The sequence below is a fragment of the Rana temporaria genome, chromosome 1 (assembly GCF_905171775.1).
Source record: "Rana temporaria chromosome 1, aRanTem1.1, whole genome shotgun sequence".
NCBI lineage: Eukaryota > Metazoa > Chordata > Amphibia > Anura > Ranidae > Rana > Rana temporaria.
This window is the reverse complement of record NC_053489.1, coordinates 559868355-559892277: the sequence shown is the minus strand read 5'-3', so window position 1 is coordinate 559892277 and position 23923 is coordinate 559868355. Positions and strand designations below refer to the sequence as shown.

Sequence of the window (23923 nt, the reverse complement as noted above, 5' to 3'; positions counted from 1 at the left end):
ACAGCTTACTGAGAAGGAACAGGAAGTGAGAAATTCAGACAAAGAAAACAAAGAAAATTTAGAAGGGAAATCGAAGAAAAAGGTAAGTGAACCAACAATACACTAGCTTAAAGGAAGCTATTTAGAAAAAAAAAAACCTTTACAACCCCTTTAAGAGATCATGAAAAGTGCCATTGACGTTTTATACCTATGATGTTACCCATCCTGCAGTGAAGTTATAGTAAAGAATTTTCTGTTGTATTCTGTTATTGATCTATTTTATTTGAATGGCTTTTAGATTTCTTTTTTGTTTATCTATTTTTATATAAGAAAATTGGAAGCCAAATATTTGAAAACGTTGATTGTACAAGTGAAAAGTTATAAGGCACTACTGTTTTCCTAATCCATTTCCTAGAAATAGTTTTTATGATAATATGTTGTATATATAATTAGTTTGGTCATTTTAAACATTTGCATTTAATGTATCTTTACAAATACAAAACTGCCCTAATACTGGATAGACATATACAAGCTCAATAGCTCATTATGCAACCTGATATTAGAGATGTGTTCGTAAGGACGCAATAATGTTTAGAATTGTAGGTATCCTACTTCCTTCATTGTGGTTGAGATGAGTGACAGCGCTGATCTGCTGTTAAATAAACTTAGGGAGGGGTGTGTAATTAACAGGTGAGCTGTCATTCCCTCCAGGGGAGAGCACAAACAGGTAGAGTGTGTGTTGCTAAGGGGACGTCAGTTTGGCTTTGGCTAAAGGACTTCCTATGGACATTCATTTAATAAGCTTCAGCAGATGAACAAGAGACCTTTTTTACTCTTCTAAATGTGGATTCCGCACGATTCTTCCTATCAGGTGCATTTGTTTTCCAAAAACAACAATTCTGCTCCCAAAGCACATTAATCAAGCTTCTGTCTGGATTATCAGTCGTCACTTGACGTAATTCATTTAACAAATAATACAGCGCTGGACATTGATAATCATGGCAAGAAAAGATCTGCTAACCTGAACCATGTGGTGCATTCCTTTAATATAAATGGACATTTGGATTTTGTCACTCATGTGATATATGTGACATTGGTTAACACAGAGAGCAGCACGTGTTCATATTTTTCCTCTCGGCGGAGATTATATATCAGTAGTTTATATGTTGCATTGTTGAATACGTATACTTTACAGGATCTGAGAGCTTTTTGCGTTTTTCTTCACCTGGACTACAGCCATTTGTAATGTTACCTTTTTGAATTATTCAATGAATAACTATGATAATAACATAGTATCGAACCTGAGAGTGAAACAGAACAATGTGGACACTGTATATGAAAGGTATAACTTCTCGCAAACATGTACAAAAAGTAAGTATTCTAAATTCCTGTACAAACTTTTTATATATATATATATATATATATATATATATATATATATATATATATATATATATAACATTTAAGGCATATCTAAAGGCAAAACAATTTTGTTTATTTCGAGGTAAGTTACTAATGCGCTACCAAGAAGTGTTGATAATGAAAAAAATAATAAGTAATAAAGTACTTGATATAAAGTGCTTTAGGAATAAAGTGCTTAATAAAAAATATGTGTATAAAGCAGCTAAATTTTTGTAGTGTTGCCAGCACCAATGAATGTGTATATGGTATAGTGAAGCAGCGCTAAATACTATCAGCAATAGCTATGGTAAGGTGCTAATAAATAGATAAAAGTGCAAGCATCATACACAAAAGCTTCACTATATCATATACACAATTTTGTTTATTTGCTTTGGTTTAATTAGTGAATGGTTAAAACTTAAAAAAAAAAAAAAAGTTTTTACCATCTTTGTTCCATAGGGGAGATTTCCCTTTACTTCCTGTCCTGAAAACACAAGAGAAAGTAAAAGGAAATCTCTCTAAAGTCAGGGTTTTGGACTCTTGGACAATTATCACCTGGACAGTGGTGACCATAACAATACAGAGACTGAATCCCCATCAGCGGGGACACAGCTAGCAATGAAAACCTGGCTGTGGTTTTAACTCTTCCCTACTCTAGTAAAAAAAAAAAAAAAAAAATGGCTTTAGATACAGTTTGGCATGAGTATGGTCTATTTTACAGACAGCAGAGTATGCACTAGATAATATGGTGAAGTGCTGCCCTGTAAACACTCTTTAGCTGTTGGCCAGTCAGGCAGTGTGCGTTCATTGAAAGTATAATTTATATTGCTAGCTAGGATGAGAAGGCTTTTGCTAGCTTTGCCCAAAGATGTCACATTGTTGCTTATGTTCCTGACTGTCTGGGCACTAGGCTCAGTTCTGTGGTTTTCTGGTGATTGATAGGAGAAACTGCAACATTACTCTCATCAGGCAGAGCAGGGACCAGGATTGATCCTGGAGGTAAGATTCTGCACTCTCCTTCCTCCAATGGCAACCTACTGTGGGAAAAAGAGAGAAGTATGGGTACCTGCTGGAGAGTGAGGGTGGACTGCCCTTCTTCCTGTCACATGACCAGAGACAGGAAGAAGAAGCTGTCTTTATTCCTGAATGGGTACTGTACTAAGAAAGAGGTCTGAACTGCGAGAACAAGGAAGGTGGGTAAAAGGGGGTCATGATAGAGGTGAGCATCTGAGCCCCAGATCGCCTATCTAATTGGTTCTCTGTTCTGCAATGACTCTTTAAGCTGCTTGGATCCCACTGACACACCTACAGTATGTAAATTAAAATTTAGTAAAGTTGAACCTCGGATTTTGAGTAACATGGTTAATGAGCGCTTCGCAATACGAGCAATTTTTTTTTTTTAAATCCTGACTTGGTTTGCGAGTGTTGTCTTGCAAAACGAGCAGGATTCAAGCCTCTGCAGTGTGCAGTACCAAAACCAGAGGTGCGGGGGCGCTGGAGGCAATCGGAGCCGATCGGAACCGTTTGGAAATACTCAGAAATACTCGAAATACTCAGTTCCTGAGTGTTTCTGAGCATTTCTAAGGGTTTCCGAATGCAGCCGAACAGTCTCTCCGGTGCCCCCCCACCTCTGACCACATGCGGTATTGCATTCCATAGAAGTCAATGTGGAACAAATTATTTTCGTTTCCATTGACTTCTATGGGGAAACTCGCTTTGATATGCAAGTGCTTTGGATTACAAGCATTCTCCTGGAACGGATTATGCTCGTAATCCAAGGTTCCACTGTATACTACCACTCTATAATAATGCACAGAAAACTGACCATAAGCCACTGGATGGTAAACTGAAAGGGTGAATTATGGCATTGCAGTTAAACAATGCATGAATCAACAAACAGGCAATTCAACAAGTTTGTCAAATCTCAAAGTGCAGTTTTATTTCCTATTAAAGTTCTTTAAAGGTCCTCAGCAAGAGAAATTCATCTAGCAGAGATGAGGAGCGGTGAGTCAGAAATGGTGTCCTAAAATACATCCAGGTGAAAAATGATGTGCATTCCCTCCACCAGATACAATTGTGGCTGCTCACCTTAAAGCTCTGACCCCTGAGTGAACAGGGTGGTCATAACACACATTCCCCTCAAGTTTAAAATGGCAAATCCTCAGCGATGTTTGCAGCACAAATTCTCCAGAATTGTCTGGGGAAAGTTTTATCCCTCCTCCTCTGTTGTGCAGGGAATACTGGGTAGTGAAATCTAAAGGTCCATCAGCCCCACTTCACCTACATTGTCCTGTGCCCATTTAAGGACAACATTTACCAAAATCCATGGTGGCTGCTGCATAACAAGTCCTCTTGCCACTGATTGTCTCACAGGTCGCCACTGAAGTCCTCTTCCACTCCTCCAAGATGACATCATGGAGCTGGTGGATGTTGCAGACCTTGCGTTCCTTCACCTTCCGTTTGAGGATGCCCCACAGATGCTCAATAGGGTTTAGGTCTGGAGACATGCTTAGCCAGTCCATCACCTTTATCCTCAGCTTCTTTAGCACGTCAGTGGTCGTCTTGGAGATGTGTTTGGGGTTGTTATCATGTTGGAATACTGCCCTGCGGCGCAGTCTCCGAAGGGATCATGCTTTGCTTTAGTACATGTTGGCATTTATGGTTCCCTCAATGAACTGTAGTTACCCAGTGCCGGCAGCACTCATGCAGCCCCAGACCATGCCACTCCCACCACCATGCTTGACTGTACACAGCTCTTCAGCATCAAGTGACCGGAATGCAAAATGTGGCCATGGGTCTGCAGGCTCTGGCCTACACTAAATCTAACAAGCTTTTTCCCACATGTCTTGATGCAGAAGATATTGAATAAAGCTAGACAATTACAAGATGTTACTGGTTACAGTTCTATCTGTGACAATGGGTATTATAAGAAACTTCAATATTTGCCATGTGGAGCACCTTGGCAAAGGTATGGTGTCACACAATTGGTACACATTTTTTCCAACTGCAAATTGTGCCCCTTTACTGATCTGCAGACCAGATTCAGCCTCTCTCAATCAATGTATTTCCCCTATGTGCAGCTACACCACGCAGTTAGAGCACAGTCGGAAGGAGTAGTGCAAGTGCAGTCCCCAGCCCCCATATTCCATTATATGACAGAAGTCTCCCAATATAAGACATTTATATCACAGTGTTATTCTATACTCCTGTCTACACACTTGAAAGGTTTGAGTGGTGGTCACTTGGGAAAGAGATGTGGGCACGTTTGAGGACGAGCAGTGGGAGGAAGCTCTGCAGGCAGTACAGTTGTGCTCTCCTAATGTGACACAGCGGCTGTCCCAATTGTATATTGTCCTGTGGGTGTACCATACACCTGCAAGGCTGTATAGAATGGGAGTAAGAGAAGACTCTGAGTGTACTCGGTGCTCCAGGGACCATGGAGATCTCATCCACCTTTTCTGGCACTGCCCTAAGTTACATCGCTACTGGTCGGGAGTTGTTAAAAACCATTAACAGATGTTTTGGAACTACATTTCCCATGATGCTCTGCTCTGTAGTTGAACATCATGGGACATGTAGTTCCAATACAAGAACAAGTCTCCTGCGCTCTGATATTTCAAAAGGAAATGCTATGCAGTGGTGCAGTTCGATTAAAAGTTATCATCTAGAGTCTTGCAGCCCTCCTCAGAATCGTGGGTATTCATAAAACTATAAAAGAGAAGAAAAAGAGCGGAGGGCGCACCGACCTCGTGTGATACTGATAAAAAAATATTTATTTGAATAATAAAATCAATGGTTATACTCACACATTAGGAGTTAAAAACAGGCTTTAAAAATGAATACAGCAGGTCTCCAGCATCGTCAGTGGAACATGAGTGATCGTTTGGACCAATCAGTGGAAGTAAAAGCTGACGCGTTTCGGGGGCGTACCCCTTTCCTCAGAGCTGACGTGGTCTGCAGTGCTCCCTTGCCGTGGTGATTGTGGGACTAAATATACATACACACTCACAAATGCACATAGCCACACACCCACAAGTGGGCAGGTATACCTAAGATGATAGGTTGCTGTCTAGGTGTGCTCCTCCCAGATAGGGGGGAGGGGGGGGGGGCTATTTTATCAGGGGCCACACCTATATATCTTCTGAACCCCAGTCTCTTATAAGAGGGTGGTCTCAGAACAGTAATGTAGTGTATGTTGTTTTTATTATTTATATTGAGACTGTCATTATACATGTGCACTGACTTTGGCTAAACTGTTTATTTAGTTAGTTGTTTTTCAGTTAGTTATATGCCAAACATGTAGAGGAGTGCTCTTATGAAAAGTCTCCAAATGAAGAGTAAATGTGGGCTTACCTGACTGCCCCTTTGCACTTGTCCCCATTCGATCAGTGTTACAGCTCCATGTGAGTCAGTTGGAACGCACGCCAGCCAATTAGGACAGCCGTGCGTTCCAGCGATTTGTGCGCATGCGCGCGCCGTGCTGTTCGCGGCGCGCGCGCGCCGCGCGCGCCCCGCGTTCGCGACGCAGCGCACGCCGCGCAGACTGTCAGTGGATGTATTCCCTATGTGCAGACTGGAGACAACATGCTCCAAACTCTGCAACGTAGGGGCTGTGACGTCACTGCGACTCTATGGTGGCAGAATGTTAGATAGTGGACCTCAATGTCCGCCCTCTAGTGGTGGAGGGTGCAAAAAACCGTAGTGCTCCATACTAATGGGATCCTAAGGGGACATTATCTTCATGACCACCCTCTAGTGGTTGGAGGGGGGAAAAACAATGTTAGACACACATTAGTTTTCCAGATGAGTGCTTTTGGTCAAACCCCAGGAGCTTGAAAGGGGCTGCGTGCATAGGAAAGTATACAGTTGAAGCACTGTATAAGTAGTGATGTACCTGTCCGTGCCCATGCACAGACACCCACATATCACAAGGTGGTTGACATAGGGGGGACTGCAGACCATCAGGATTTCTACACATTGATAAGATGCAACATACAAAATAAAAGATGATGACAAAAAAACCCTCAATGATGTTACATTAGTGCCCAACATGATCTGCCTTTCTTATTATAAACAGTTCATTAATTGCGGAATTGCCTTTGTGATATACGGCATCATATGCCCATGTGGCCTACTATATGTGGGACGTACATCACGTCAATTGAGAACTAGGATGAACGAGCACAGGAGTAGTATTCAAACAAAAAAAGACAAAGGCTCTATACCAAAACACTTTAGAGAAGCCCATGGTAGTGAAGTGGATGGCCTTAAGGTGTTTGGCATAGAAGCCATCCAAAATGGTCTGGACAGTGGAAAGAAATACCAGATCCTCTGTAAAAGAGAGGCCTACTGGATCTTCACCCTGGGCAGTATGGTCCCGAATGGGTTAAATGAAGAGATTGAACTGCATACTGTGACATGAGGATCTAGACACTAGTGAGACAACAATGAAAGAGGTTGACCTGTTCCAAGCTCACCCACTATCACAGCACATCCTTCATGCACTTCTTGTTTCCACCACTAGGGTTTCCTCTCCCTTTCGGTTCTGATGCATATGATTATACATCACAAACCCTATTAAACAATAGCATGAATAGTTAGATTTTGTAAGTCAATTAACAACTTATCATGTAAAATAAATTTAAGTTTAGCAGTTCTAGATATAAAACAGCAAACATCATGTTGGGCACTAATGTAACATCATTGAGGGTTTTTTTGTCATCATCTTTTATTTTGTATGTTGCATCTTATCAATGTGTAGAAATCCTGATGGTCTGCAGTCCCCCCTATGTCAACCACCTTGTGATATGTGGGTGTCTGTGCATGGGCACGGACAGGTACATCACTACTTATACAGTGCTTCAACTGTATACTTTCCTATGCACGCAGCCCCTTTCAAGCTCCTGGGGTTTGACCAAAAGCACTCATCTGGAAAACTAATGTGTGTCTAACATTGTTTTTCCCCCCTCCAACCACTAGAGGGTGGTCATGAAGATAATGTCCCCTTAGGATCCCATTAGTATGGAGCACTACGGTTTTTTGCACCCTCCACCACTAGAGGGCGGACATTGAGGTCCACTATCTAACATTCTGCCACCATAGAGTCGCAGTGACGTCACAGCCCCTACGTTGCAGAGTTTGGAGCATGTTGTCTCCAGTCTGCACATAGGGAATACATCCACTGACAGTCTGCGCGGCGTGCGCTGCGTCGCGAACGCGGGGCGCGCGCGGCGCGCGCGCGCCGCGAACAGCACGGCGCGCGCATGCGCACAAATCGCTGGAACGCACGGCTGTCCTAATTGGCTGGCGTGCGTTCCAACTGACTCACATGGAGCTGTAACACTGATCGAATGGGGACAAGTGCAAAGGGGCAGTCAGGTAAGCCCACATTTACTCTTCATTTGGAGACTTTTCATAAGAGCACTCCTCTACATGTTTGGCATATAACTAACTGAAAAACAACTAACTAAATAAACAGTTTAGCCAAAGTCAGTGCACATGTATAATGACAGTCTCAATATAAATAATAAAAACAACATACACTACATTACTGTTCTGAGACCACCCTCTTATAAGAGACTGGGGTTCAGAAGATATATAGGTGTGGCCCCTGATAAAATAGCCCCCCCCCCCCTCCCCCCTATCTGGGAGGAGCACACCTAGACAGCAACCTATCATCTTAGGTATACCTGCCCACTTGTGGGTGTGTGGCTATGTGCATTTGTGAGTGTGTATGTATATTTAGTCCCACAATCACCACGGCAAGGGAGCACTGCAGACCACGTCAGCTCTGAGGAAAGGGGTACGCCCCCGAAACGCGTCAGCTTTTACTTCCACTGATTGGTCCAAACGATCACTCATGTTCCACTGACGATGCTGGAGACCTGCTGTATTCATTTTTAAAGCCTGTTTTTAACTCCTAATGTGTGAGTATAACCATTGATTTTATTATTCAAATAAATATTTTTTTATCAGTATCACACGAGGTCGGTGCGCCCTCCGCTCTTTTTCTTCTCTCACATGTAGTTCCAAAACATCTGGGGTGCCAAGGTTCGCCATTACTGGTACAGACTATACTCTTATACAAATGTATTTGTATAATGTGTTTCTAAGCATTTTACCTGCTCTGACATATATGTTTATTTTGGATCCATCTGATACATTATGACCTACTGTATGAACAAGAATCATTCTTATCATAGTGACTTTAAAAAAATAAAAATAAAAAGCATTAGTAGTAAGTAAAGACACTGCTTAGCGTAATTAAAAGGAAGACTTTTTTAGTAAGCATACATTTTTAATCTTTAAAAAATGTACTCAAAAGTCATTTATTTATTTATTTATTTTTCTTGATTGCTGTTCCATGTTTTGATTATCTTTCACAATGCTGATAACATGCAAATTTGTAAATACTTCCCCTAGTAGTGACCTCTATATTAGGAATTGTGATTTCCATATTAGGCGCACAAATACAAAGTCATATACAAAAAAAAAAAAACATCGGGTATGCAAATTAGCAGTTACACGATCCACGAAGCTACTTGCGTGCGTAACGTCGGTTTTTCCCGTCGCAAAGTTAAGCAATCTTTTTCATTGCTTAACTTTACACAAGCCATGTTAAAGTATGGCCGTCGTTCCCGCGTCGAATAAAAAAAAAAAATTTGGCGTAAGTACGTTACGCACGTCGCCATTCACAAACACGTCGGGGCGCCGTAATTTTGCGCAAAGCACGTCGGGAAATTTAGGAACGGAGCATGCGCAGAACGTTCGGCGCGGGAGCTCGCCTAATTTAAATGGTACACGCCCCATTTGAATTAGGCGGGCTTGCACCGGACATCTTTACGATACACCGCCGCTAAAAACTTGCGGCGGTGTAACGTAAACGGGATACGTTACGCCGCGGCGCAGGTACCTGAATCTGGCCCATGGTTTTGTAACATGTTCTCATAACTGAACCTGAATTGTTGAATCTACTTGATATTGATTTCCTAAGAGTGTTTTTTATATATAAAAGAAGCTCCATAACAACAAAGACATGAATGTGGTTGGCAGCAATTCAGTGTTTCATTACTTTGTTTAATCAGCTGCAGTTTTTATAGATGAACCTTATTGCATCATTATTGGAAATATTTGCATCTACCTGATTGAGGGTAAGAAATGTTACAGTGTACTGGAGCTGCATACAGCACTGGGGCATTCACCAGGAAAGAATACAGTTACGTGGATTAAGTGGAGACAATGACATATGAGCATGTTCCATACTCAGAACTTTACAAACATTTGCAGTTATTAAAGGCTTACTAAGCTGTAACTATGTCATTTTCCTGTTTGGGTATCACAATCTCACTCATTCACTCACTTGCTTATTTAAGTAAACCTTAATAAAAATACCTATTAAATTACTTGGAAAAGGCTTAGAGTTTTTAAGCTGTATAAGTGGATGCTTCCTCTCTTTTTTGCCGGGCATACATGGGTCAGTTTTTTACTATCAGTCATTGGGCTGATGGGAAAAAAAACTGAATGGATTTCCCCATCCACACTGTGTTGTTGTATTCTGACAGCGGGGAATCCTCTGCTATCAGAATACACTAACCACGGCTGTAGCGCTTATTGAACAAAAATTGTCCATTAGATCGACTTCTCATGAACAGGAAGATGGATTGTAATTTGTCCAGTCTCTGTTAAACCGGTCAAATTTTGATCCTTACAGCCAGCTTTAATATCATATATGATAACATACCTACCACCTTAACACCTTTTAGCACAAAGTATGCAAGCAAATAACACTCATCTGCCAATGAATCATAGTCAAAAAATGATTGGTTAAACCTACAATTGTTTTTTTTTATCACTACTTTTTTATGAAGTTTTTTGAAATTAAAATGTAACTAAAGGCAAAACATATTTTTTTTTATTTTGGATATAGTGAGGAGGGATTGTAACACCTGCCAGGTTTTTATTTATGCCTGTGCCTCTCCGTTAGGGAGATACAACCTTTCTACTTGATCTGTTTACCATTATCAATACGTGAAATGAACGTTAAGGAAAACCCCACATTATTTTAAAAAAATATTCCGATTTAAAAAAAAAAAAAAAACGTTTTGAGAAAGTAAACAAGACACGTTTAGAATATACAAACACATAAAGAAAAAAGGTAGCACACAGATTATGCAATGGTACCTAGTAACACTTGCAACAGATACATGTCAATGAGAATAAAAGTAAATATAAAATGATCAGCGCTAAAGTAAAAGTGTGATATACATAAGGCTAAATAGCCTACACACAGTGACCTACAATAAAGATTGGGCTAGGGGAGCCCAAAACAAAAAATGAATAACAAGTGCAAAGAATATCATATAAATAATGGGTAATGTGACAATACAGCAATAGTGACTGTCCCACTGCAAACAAAGACACTGGAAAAGATATTGTGTATAAAGTCTATCAATATAAGAAAATGGGTCATAAAGGGAGCAAATCAGGAGGATGGATCATCTGGATCATCTAGCCCAATCTTTATTGTAGGTCACAGTGTGTAGGCTATTTAGCCTTATGTATATCACACTTTTACTTTAGCGCTGATCATTTTATATTTACTTTTATGCTACTGGCTTTGTGCACTTATAGATTAAGCAGATTTAGTATGTTTTCTTATTTCACGGTATCACCTATTGGGTATCCTAGATTTATATTATCTACTTGGTTCACATTTCAAACACTCGCAGTAGCGCAATAGATCACTCAAACTCTTAGGCTGCATTCACACCTGAGCGTCGGTCGTTCGGTCGTATTCATGCTTATTTGCGCGTTTGCATACAGCGTTGTCCGACGTTTTTTGCTTCGACGTTTTTTATTTTAGCCAATAGGAAAAATTATCATCTTTTCATCACTTGTTGCTATGTTGGTAGATTTTTTTTAATCTTCTGCATGGGCGACAAGTTCTATTGATTAAAGTGACGAAACGCCCGTAGCAAACGCCCGTTGTCGCGCAAGTCGCTCAAATACGCCCAAACCGCCCGATACGCGCGACAAAAAAGGTTCCGGGACTTGTTTGAGCTTCAGGTGATCGTCGTTTCAGCGTTCGGCGTTGAGATGTGAACAGTCTCCATAGAGACTAATGTAATTTCGACCCTCCGGCGTATTGTAGCGTCGCGCTTCAGGCATTAAAACGCCTAGGTGTGAATGGAGCCTGATTCACATGTCAATGAGAGTTTGTATCCCCTAAGGGTGCATGAGGGAAACACCCCCCAATCAATAGGCTGTCATGCTGTATTGTATTTCTGGGAAACCACCAAATTAATGCTAGAATTGAGAGGAAGCTACCTAATTTCCCAGAAAGTTGGAGGGAAAACAGGTGAGAAAGGAGGGAGAAACAAAATAAAAAGGGGGGTTAAACATAGAGTAAAAAAAATCATATTTTGAGTTGTCCCCAGAGCAGAAATATAGGGGATATCTTCCCCCTGGAACACTGTTTCTGGTGACCCTAGGGGCAGCTTAGTTTCCTCTTTTGGTTATGGGACAGAAAGAAAAGGGAAATACCCAAAATGGGACTTGCAAAAAAATCCTTACAGAGGTCATAAGCCTACCTTACTCCATCCAAAATGAAAAAAGTTTTGCCCTTAGGTCTACTATAGCACATGCCATAATTAAATAATTATGGAAAAATGTCCAAAGTTTTCATTGTTTTAACTAGGTATTGATGTAGTTATTCTCTGTTTTCTTTATTTGCCTTTCCTTGTAAGGATGGGTTCATATGGTTTAGATGCAGTTTGTGGTGTCATGGCTGATTAATTCCCATTATGTCGATGTATTTAATTACTTAGCCTGCCCCTTTTCGCCGAAGGGACAAGACTGTTTCCTGTTCTGGGTCACGCAGTGTCCAATGCATGCCTTGCCATCTGCGGTGTATTTCAACACAAAAGTGGGAGCGCTAATGTAATCTAAAAAATCTTGCAAAAGCTTCAGTGAGCTATTCACAAGACCTAGCAGTTTTTGGACCACGGAAAGATTTACTTTACTCTACTATATACAGGCCACATCTTATGCATGTGAAAAACACAAGGGGCCTGATTTACTATGCTCTGTGCGCTGCGCTGGTTCATGCGTTAATTAGTACTCCGGGTGGAGGCTTAATTGGGCGCATGAACCAGCGTAGCAGCCGGCGCATTGAAACTAATATGTAAAGCCGCGCCGAACTCCCTATAGAAGTCTATGGGAGAAATCAAAAGTGTTCATTTTAAAGGCTAATCTGCAAGTTTTGTCCTAAAAAGTGTTTGGGGACCTCAGTCCTGCCCCAGGGAACATGTATCAATGCTTTTTTTATTTTTTAAAACGGCCGTTTTTTCGGGAGCAGTGAAATTAATAATTCTTAAAGTGAAACAATAAAAGTGAAATATTCCTTTAAATTTCGTACCTAGGGGGGGTGTAATGTCAGCATGTGAAATAGCGCATTTTTCCCGCACTTAGAACTCCCCCTGCACAAAGTGACATTCAGAAGGAAAAAAGTCATTTAAAAATTCACACGCGGCTATAATGAATTGTCGGCTCTGACAATTCTAAAGGGATTCATTCATAAAACAAACAAAAAAATGTGTAGGGGTTCCCCCAAATTAAATTACCAGGCCCTTCAGGTCTGGAATGGATATTAAGGGGAACCCCGCCGTAAAAACCAAAAAAAAAAAAGACGTGCGGTTCCCGGCAAATATCCATTCCAGACCCTTCAGGTCTGGTGTGGATTTTAAGGGGAACTCCACCCCAAATTGAAAAAAAAAATGGCGTGGAGTCCCCCTAAAAATCCACACCAGACCCTTATCCGAGCACGTTGACCTGGCCGGCCGCAGAAAAGAGGGGGGGACAGAGTGCGGCCCCCCCTCTCTCCTGAACCGCACCAGGCCACATGCCCTCAACATGGGGAGGATGTCCCCATGTTGATGGGGACAAGGGTCTCATCCCCACAACCCTTGCCCGGTGGTTGTGGGGGTATGCGGGCGGGAGGTTTATCAGAATCTGGAAGACCCCTTTAACAAAGGGGACCCCCAGATCCTGACCCCCCCCCTGTGTGAAATGGTAATGGGGTACATTGTACCTCTACCATTTCACCCCAAAAAAAATGTCAAAGTGTTAAAAATGACAGTAGCCGGTTTTTGACAAATCTTTTAATAAAATCTTCTTTTCTTCTTTCCTTCGGGTTTCTTCCGCTGCTTCTTTCTTCTCTCTTTCTTCTTCTGCCTGTCTCCTCCGGGAGCCCAGGGCTTGTCTCCGCTGTCTTCTTCCTTCTCTTCCATTCGATGTTGACACGACGAGGTTCCGCGCTGACATGCCGTGTCAGCGGCGGGCATGGACTTATATAGGGTAATGCCACCATGTGACCTCAACCCATGTGACATCACATTCCCTGGGCATGATGGGAATGTGATGTCACATGGGTTGAGGTCACATGGTGGCATTGCCCTATATAAGTCCATGCCCACTGCTCAGACGGCATTCCAGCGCCGGACCTCGTCGTGTCAACATCCAATGGAAGAGAAGGGAGAAGACAGCGGAGACAAGCCCTGGGCTCCCGGAGGAGACAGGCAGAAGAAGGAAGAGAGAAGAAAGAAGACGGAAGAAAGCCCTGGCTCCGCGGGGGAGCCAGGCAGAAGAGGGAGCAGAGAAGACAGAAGAGAAAAGACCGGGGAGTTGGCGCACCCCCGGCAGAAGACCAGGAAGACCGGAACCCTGGCGGAAGGCACCGGAAAGACCGGGGGATAGGCGCCATCCCCCGGCAGAAGACCCCGAAGTCCGGATGCCCCTCCCTAATGAAAAAGAGCTTAAATGGGGTGGGGGCATCCGGCGGAAGGCTCCGGAGAGGACCGAGGGATGGCGCCCTCCCCCGGCAGAAATCACCGAAGCCCAGGGTCCCGGCGGAAGATCGGGAGAGAAGAAACCCCCCCTTCTAAGAGAGCTAAAGAAGAAAGGGGGGGCTCCGGAGCAGATTAATAAAATATTTTATTCTGTGTGGTGTTTTATTTTACTTTACATTTCCCCCATGTGAATGGGTAGAGGTACGATGTACCCCATACTCATTCACATAGGGTGGGGGGCCGGCATCTGGGGGCCCCCTTATTAAAGGGAGCTCGCAGATTCCGATTAGCCCCGCCCGCATACCCCGACAACCAATGGCAAGGGTTGTCGGGAAGAGGCTCTTGTCCCTATCGACATGGGGGCAAGAGTGCTGTGGGGTGGGGGGGCAGTGCCCCCCTCCCCCACAGCACACACTCCCCCATGTTGAGGGCATGCGGTCTGGTACGGCTCAGGAGGGGGGGGGGGGCCGCTCGCTCGTCCCCTCCCCCATTCCTGTCCGGGCCAGACTGCATGCTTGGGATGAGGGCTTGGTTTGGATCTGGGGGGGGACCCCTGCGCCGAATCGGCGCGGGTTTAACCCCTCACGTTCCGGACCAAGCCTAAGAGCCTAATGTAGCCCTGAAGGGGGACCCGCGCCGATTTCAAGTTTGAAATTTGGCGCCGAGTTCCCCTTCAGGGCTGAAAACAGCTCGGAGATTCCCGTGCGCCGCGTCACGCAGCGCAATCACAGGTACGCCGCTTGGTATTTACCAAGATTTTCACGGCGTACTGACAAGGCGCACGGGAATCCCTGACTTTTCTCTCTGCGCATGCCCAGTATGCAAATGAACCTCCCGAGGTTCAGGCGCACTGTGCAAGCGTACGGGGATCTGTTTTCAAAAAACACTTTCCCTTTCAATTCGGCCCGCCAAACACTTTAAAACACATGTCACTTCACTTCCCCTGCATCCCCCCACCTCCCCCCCTAATAAACTCCCGCCCAAACCCCCGCAATTTACAGTTTAATGTGCCGTGCGCCAGGTCTGTACTGGTGCACAATGCACCCTCTCCTGGGCGCACGGAGCACATTAGTAACTAGGGAAATACACTGCACTAGCAGCGTATTTCTTTAGTAAATGGCCAAACGGCTGCTACTCCTGCTTTTACTCCATGAGTCATGGAGTAAAGGCTTGGTAAATCAGGCCCATTGTATCGGTAGAAAGGTTGATGATGCCTTTAAGAGAATGGATTGAAGGTTTAATGCAGTATAACACATTTGATAATTAATTAGTGCCTTTTTTTAATAGTGGTCTTAGTTTATACCTCTGACCAAAATGAAGACATTTTATGAGAAAAGAGGGACTCTGAGATTTGGTTCTAAAAGATGGCAGTTGCTACAAATGATGGTTGGGAGTTATTGGTTTCAGGACAATAACATACATATTTAAAGTTCTATATTGTCCAGCAAGAATGATGCAGTTAAGGTTTGTCCTCTCCAGGTTCTGAAATGGTCACCAATGACATTTGCTTTTTTTTGGTGATGCTTCTCTTCTGGGTCTGCACTCCTGTGACCCTAATTGATTACTGGATCATGCAACTGAGACCCTGATCTTACCCTTAAAAGATGCACTTTTGTTCTATTACTTGATATGTCTTTTATTTTACAGGAAAAGAAAGAAGACATTGCCTTCCCTCCTATTTGCAAAACATCTCCTGTTATCTCACACTCAATAAGGGTAAGTGTAGAATCTGCCTGAGCCTTACAATAGGGCATTTGTAGCTTAGTAAGCAAAGATATTGAGAATATAATATGAATTAAACGCAGAGTTAAAATTTTATGTAAATCTTCTAAATACATTTCATGTACATAACAACAAAAGTTATACAAACGTGTTAAAGTTCATTTTCATTAGTAAGCAGCCACAACCTGAGTAGCATGTCATATGTCCGCACGGTGTAGAAAATAACCCGTGCTCTCTGTATGAAAGCAGTGGTCATTTTGCAGAGGTCTGACTCCTCTCTACCCCAACCCATTCCCTCTATTATATCAGTTCTATACTTTTGCAAGCAGCAAAGCTTATAGTCCCTGCTGATTGGAGAGTTCTAAAGCCTCGTACACACGACCGAACATGTCTGCTGAAACTGGTCCGTGGACCAGTTCCCGCGGACATGTTCAGTCGTCTGTATGGGCGAGCGGACCGGATTCCCGTCCGAGCGGACAGGTTTCCAGCGGACTAATGTTTCTTAGCATCGGACATGTCCAATGGTCTGTACGACTCATCGGACATGTCCGCTGGGCCGCAATCCCAGTGATTCGACGCATGCGTGGAAGCATTGACCTTCCAGGGTTGCGCATGTCGCCGCGTCATCGTCGCGGCCACGTCGCGACCACGTCACCGCGTTTGTTTTCCGCGGGGATTTTGGTCTGATGGTGTGTGCAGAGGTCCCCCCACCCACCTTCAAGTCATAGTAAGGCCTCGTACACACCATCGAACATGTCCGATGAAAACGGTCCGCGGACCGTTTTCATCGGACATGTTCGATGGTGTGTACGAGGCCTTACTATGACTTGAAGGTGGGTGGGGGGACCTCTGCAGAGAGACCATTACTACTACGTTGTGCACAAGGGAGGATGGAAGGTCCTTCTTGGCAGCATGTTAGCAAAGGCTGTGGTTGCTACATAAGAAATCACACTGTAAAACTTTGCATAACTGTTGTTTTGATGTACCTGGTATGTGTTTAGCTCATTTAAACTAAAAGTTCAATTGGGCTTTAACATATTGTATAAATATTTCAGAACACTTCCAGGTATACTGTGAAATCAATTCATGTACATATTGCTTAAGTATAACTAAAAGCAAGCCTTTTTTTTTCATTTTGGATAGAGTTATGCCCCGTACACACGATCAGAATTTCTGTTGGGATTACCTCAGATGGATTTTTTGATGAAATTCCGTTCAAGCTGTCTTGCATACACACTGTAGCACCGAATTCCGACCGTCCAAAACGCGGTGACGTACAACACTACGACGAGCCGAGAAAAATTAAGTTTAATGCTTCCGAGCATGCGTCGACTTGATTCCTGAGCATGCGTGTTTTTTTCTCAGTCGGCGTTCCATACAGACGAACGGAATTTCCGATAAAAAAAAAATTTCTAAGTCCGTCGGAATTTCAGATGGAAAAACTCCGATGGGGCACACACACGGTTGGAATATCCGATGAAAAAATTCTGTCTGACTTTTTCCATCGGAAATTCTGATCGTGTGTACAAGGCATAAGAGAAAGTTATAACCCCTGTCAGTTGCATTTATTTGTTGTCCAGTTGGGAAGATTTCTCTTCACTTCCTGTCCCATAGCCAAAACAGGAAGTGAAAGGCAATCCCTCCAAAGTGATGGAATCCCTGGTTGTCATCAGTGTCACCAGAACTAGTGTCCATGACGAAAGATTTCCCCTTCTTTACCGTTTTTGTAACAACCCAAATTTGGTATTTTCTTTCACTTTCAGTCATAACATAACATGAAAAATTGAAAGGGTGAATCTCCCTAACGGGGACACAGATAACAATAAAAACCTGACAGGTGTTCTAAACCCTCTCCACTGTATTAAAAAAAAAATAAAAAAAAATCTTTGCAATGGGGCCCTCTTTTCATGGTCCACTGTGTATAGTGAAATTAACTTAGGAAGAAAGGCTAGGGCAGTGATGGTGAACCTTGGCACCCCAGATGTTTTGGAAATACATTTCCCATGATGCTCAACTACACTGCAGAGTGCATGGGCATTATGGAAAATGTAGTTCCAAAACATCTGAGGTGCCAAGGTTTGCCATCACTGGGCTAGTTTTTTTTAAGTGGAGAGCACACAGTCATGTAATTTCACATGTTCTGATTTAGTCCTATCAGAAAACAAGGTATACAAGCAAACATAGATATTTTGTGAACAGGGCTAATGGGGCACAAGGAGAGCTCCAAGATTCCCCCTATGGACTGCAGTGGACATTTTGAGTATACAGTATATTTGTGTTTTTATAAGTTCTTCTTTTTGTGGGAACTATCTTGTGGAAATGTATACATACCCATTGACTTGTATTTCTCTTTTTACAGAGAAGCAGTTGGGGTGGCCAAGGGACTAAATCTGTTCAGGACCTGTTCTTTTCCATGCAGATTTCTGACACTCAGAGGTCACTAAACAAGAACAACGGTCCGCGAGATGTCAGTGTGAGTGCAGCACATTCCTAAAGAATAAGTATTATGGTTTAATCAATGGATTAGGTGTTCCAAGTAAAATACATTTTGGTTGATATACTGTACATACAAACTAAATTTGTATCTAGTCAGATTTGACATTTAGATACAGCACACTATTTAATCCATCTTTTTAAAGGAAAACAAAGTATTTAGGCAAGTTGCTTCAAATGACGTTTTCCAAAGACGTCCACCCAAAGGAGAAACATAAAGGGTGGCATTGCTATCCTCTCATTTTGAAAATGTTTTTATTTAAGTACTTTGAGTTACTGACTGTGTGTAGTACCCATATAAATACTTTCTCAGTGTTGTCCTTAAAAACTGTTAAGGCCAGCAGAACAGCCAGACAACAAGCATTCTAGGAAGGGGGTCATTAGTGGAATGTAGTTCTCATATGGTGACGTACTTTAAATTTCCCAACAATTATCATCCGGGTTTCAGGAGCCATTCCGTTCTTTCTGTTTTTCCACAAAACAATATCTTATGTTCTTTTTCAGTTGTCCTACATTTTTAGAGTCAAATATATTTTTATTCTGTTTGACAAAGAAAAATAACAGTACAAACAACGTTCAAATGTCCGCGAGACAAGAAAATACAATACAAATCCCATTATCTATCCTCAGTATGTAACATTATCAACATAAACTCCTAAATTTTTAGAAGGAATCTTTCCAGCACAAATTATATGGTAAAGAGAGAATTATGACTGTGATAAAATAAGTAATAATAATCTAATCTGATATTGTGTTGGGTTAATATGGTGTGGTAACATTGTTAACATTGCTGGAGTAAATTACTTTTATGTCATTTAGTAAAGAATTTTGGCCCGGATTCACATACATTGGCGCATATTTATGCCGCCATAGCGTATCTAATATACGCTACGCCGACGCAGCGCACAGAGGCAAGCACTGGATTCACAAAGCACTTGCTCCCACTCGCTCTTAAAGATACGCTGGGTTTCCTCGGCGTAAGCCAGCGTAGGTGGAAGTGGGCGTGAGCCATGCTAATGAGGCGTGACCCCATGCAAATGATGGGGCAAGCGCCATAGAAGTACTTAAAATGAACGGCGCATGCGCCGTCCCGTGGCCGCATCCCAGTGAGAATGCGCAGAATCACGTCGGAACTACTCCCTAAGATACGTAGGATCACTGCCTACGACGTGAACGTAACCTACGCCTAGTCATATTCACGTACAACGTAAACGACAAAAGATACGACGGCTTGTGTTCCCTGGTCCATACCTTTGCATGGGTTGCGCCTCCTATATGGGGAATAACTTTACGCCGGACGTACGACTTATGCAAACCGCGTATATTATGCGCTGGGCGCAAGTACGTTCGTGAATCGGCGTACCTCCCTCATTTGCATATGTGCATAGAAAATCAATGGGAGCGGCAAATGCGCCCAGCGTAAATATGCGCCCACGATACGCCAGCGTAGGAAAGTTACGTCGGTCGGATGAAGCCTATTTTCAGGCGTATTTCAGTTTATGGGCATGGCGCATAGATACGACGGCGCATACTTACACTTACGCTGCGTATCTCGAGATACGTCGGCGTAAGTGCTTTGTGAATCCGGGCCCTTGTCTTTGAAGTTTCCATACCATCTTTTCACTGTTATCATTGCTAAAGCAATCTGTTTAAACGAGATTCCATACCATGCATTGTCCTCTGAATTGTCTATAGTACTGGTGGAAAATTCAAGAGCAAAACATGGTTACCATGTTCGCCCCCAGTTGTAATAGCTATACTAAAGGACATTACAGGAAGATTAGTCTGTGGGTTTATGTGTTGTAACCTTACAAGTAAAGAAAGCATGCAGTGCTTCCAGCTTTTGAAAACAATTTACAATGTACTATACATTATACAAACAGGTTGTGAAATTCTGAAATGTTACAAATGTCTAGGAATTTGGTAGAATGCCTGGGAACATTGATTTTGCTTTCCTTATCTGTCTTGCCATTTATTTATTCCGGTAGCTGGAAGACTGCCATTGGAATATTCCTTACAAGAGAGTCAGTGGAGTGACAAGTACGCAGATTAAGTCTCATTTAAAGGTAACTAGTGTCATTAATTTCTATCTCTAGTATAAAAATTACTTGGCATACCCCTGTGTGTCTTTTACAATGTGGCTGTGACAGGGCTTTATATTTTTATCTTTGTCCTATGCAAAAATAGGCACTTGATTAATGCAATTTTTATGATGTACAAAGTTGCTTTCCGCTTTATAAATGCCTATTGTTGCCTATTTGTATTATTCACCAGTATGCTGTATGGTTGAATGGTAAAATTGCAGTACAGTTGTGTAGAATATTCAGTTCAGAGTTGTCTATATGTACAGAACAACCTTCTGAATCCTAAAATATAAAAAGTTCAATGAGATTCAGAAGAAATTCTTTGGTACTTCTCTTCCTACTTCTACTTCCTACTAGCTGCTTTAGGAATTGGCCTATGAGAGAGCTATTATCATAAATACGGCCCTAGAGAAAGGCAATAGTAAGGGAAATGCTATGTTAAGACAGATCGGTTTGACAGATATTAAAGAAAGTGGGAAAACAATGAGAGAATTGACAGCTTAAAGGGGTTGTAAAGGTTTGTTCTAAATAGGTTCCTTTAAGCTAGTGCATTGCTGGTTCACTTACCTTTTCCTTCGATTTCCCTTCTAAATGTTTTTTTTCTTTGTCTGAATTTCTCACTTCCTGTTTCTCCTTAGTAAGCTTGCTACCATCATCCATGGGGGTTGGTCAGCCAGAACAGCTTACTGAGGAGGAACAGGAAGTGAGAAATTCAGACAAAGAAAACATAGAAAAAAAAACATTTAGAAGGGAGATTGAAGGAAAAGGTAAGTGAACTAACAATGCACTAGCTTAAAGGAACATATTTAGAAAATAAAAAACAAACCTTTACAACCCCTTTAATATCAGAAGACCGATAAATTCTATAAGAGGAGTTTTGGTCAATAATACAACAAGCAGTAACCCAAATGCCAACCAGGACAAAGCCCTTTTGCTCAGGAACTCGCACATGCTACTTAAGACCCCATTCACACCTGAGCGACAAAACGCCCGACGCCGGACGCTTCTGTCGCTCGAGGGGAGAATTCCCATTGCTGTCTATGGAGATAATATAAATCAGTGCTGCCAAGTACCAAAAAAATTGTAGATACAAAATTTTAAAGATAAGTGAAGAAGAAAAGGTACAGCGCAATAAAAAATAAAAAAATAATAATAAAATAAAAAAATGTGAATTGAAAACCTGCACGGGAAGCGCAGGTTTGTATAGGGGGTAATAAGATAATTGATTGAACACTGAAAACCAATCAACTAAATGTGATCAATGATAAAAGAATAATATATAAAAATTAAACCAATAAATTTAGCATATCATTGAAAAATTCTTATAAAAGTGCCAAAGTGAATTTCACAAACCAATGTGCAAAAAAATAAGAATCAAAAAAAGTCTTTTGTGATGCTAAAAGAAAACGGACTTAGCTGGATGGTTCACCTATTTTAATGAAACTGGCATAAAGTTTTTAGAATTTTTACTAGCTAAAAAACACATTAAACTTAAATCACTCAATGAAGAGATATGTGTTTTGAAAGAGAAACTCACTCCGTATACGGAAGGGGAGATCTACAAACAGAAATCTGGCCAACTGAAAACTTTTTTGGAAAAGGAAGACCTAGACCAAAAAATAAAGAAAAAAAAGAAATACAATAGAGATCTCACCGATTATTCCAACAATCAGGTTTTCCGTTGGCAAGCCATTGAGGATGGGGAAGATGAAGCTTTAAGGGCTCCTACACATATCCGTGCCTCTTACAGTCATCCTGGACATCATAACAATGGTATCCCAACAGGTGCTCCTGAGTTAGTGGACGAGGGGCCCCCCAGATGGGGATCATTACCCACGACTAACCATTTCCATCTGGGATATAGAGGAGTCAAACCTAAGAACAAAAACAAAAATAAAAAGACACCGCATGAGAAAAGTGGGGATCTTCGGAAGCCTACAGATAACCGCCATGTCCAGGGGTCTGATCAATCCAGATTTCAGGTAGTAAGAGACTCCCCGAGGAGAAATTATCCATTATGGAAAGATCCCTATCGAGAACAGACCCATGGTGGCTATGATGACCAGTTAGATTGTCTGCCCCCACGAGTGACAGATCAGGAAACCAGCCACTCAGGTCACATTCGGTTGGATCAACATACACTAAGATCCAATCTGGCTCCTATCCTAAATCCGGTTTCTACCCAAAATAGATTTCAAATCTTGTCTCAAAATCAGGATGATATCTTGGAGGGGGATGTGGGTGCATCTTGGCTGACAAGCCAACCCAATGAACATGCCACTGGATCTAACTTAGAACAACCAAGGCCTGTGCTAAATCCAAATATGGATGATCGGTCTCGTTTTTTTCAATTGGCCACGCTTCGAGACAAAAGGGGTCAAAAGGAAAGAGAGGCTCTAGAGGGGGCAGTAGGATACAGGCAAGGAAAAAATAAATTATAAATATTAGTGGGGTATTTAACCTGAGCAATATACAGCTATCAAAAGGCGAGCAATATGTATTGAATCAGGGCTTAAAATTTGCACCTCCACACAAACTTAACAAGTTCGAAACGTTCATAGATGCCCATAAGTTCATAAGAAAAATGAGCATAAAAAGGCATTTTCTTCTTAATCCTATTGGAAATTCAAATAGGATTATTCCCAGTGTGGCTCTGCAAAATATCGTGGTAGCCCCAAGCCCTCCTATTGATCCCTGTATCACATCGGAGGTTATACCAGAGACCTCTTGCCCTATTTCTCCTCCAGTTTCTCATGTTATTCAAATAAAACACACTCAACTTGCCAATGCGTCTACATTCAATCCCCCTGGCTTTATGGCACCGTCCATTCAAGTTTTTAAAGAGATGGTGTTGAAGGACATTGTTGCGCTAAAGGCCCCAAGGTTTCGAAACTGTCAAGATTTTCAAAACAATCTTAAATCAATTTGCGACAGAAACGAAATAGTAATCCGCCCGGCAGATAAAGGGGGGGGGGGGGTAGTCATCCTCAACAAGGATGACTATCTGATAGAAATGAAGAGACTACTGGCCGATGAAGCTACTTATGGTAGGTTGGCCAACAATCCTACAAATAGATACAAAAAAGCCTTGACAGAATTACTTGATGAGGGATCAGCTTTAGGCATACTGAACAAGAAAGAGAGGGCTTTTTTGATACCATCAGCCCCTAGGATCCCCATCATGTATTATCTGCCTAAAATACATAAGGGATTGATTAATCCCCCTGGCCGCCCAATAATAAGTGGGATTGATTCTATCACATCGAGAATCGGAAAATATATTGACGAATTTCTCCAGCCATTAGTTGTTCAAACTCCTTCTTATCTGAGAGATTCCGTACAAGTCCTTAATCTTTTGGCCGAATTACAGTGGAAAGAGGGTTACATTATGGCTACAAC

At 42.2% G+C, this 23923-nt stretch overlaps 1 protein-coding gene across 1 annotated transcript in view; it reads left to right on the top strand.

Moving 5' to 3' along the window:
* Nucleotides 1–403: 403 nt before the first annotated feature.
* The window catches only part of LOC120921252, a 140758-nt gene continuing 117238 nt past the window's right edge, over nucleotides 404–23923 (top strand). The window contains exons 1-4 of the mRNA XM_040333973.1: nucleotides 404–1350; nucleotides 15873–15941; nucleotides 18307–18420; nucleotides 20429–20506. Coding sequence (XP_040189907.1) covers nucleotides 1300–1350; nucleotides 15873–15941; nucleotides 18307–18420; nucleotides 20429–20506 — 312 coding nt within the window. The 5' untranslated portion in view covers nucleotides 404–1299. The remainder of the gene's footprint in view (nucleotides 1351–15872; nucleotides 15942–18306; nucleotides 18421–20428; nucleotides 20507–23923) is intronic.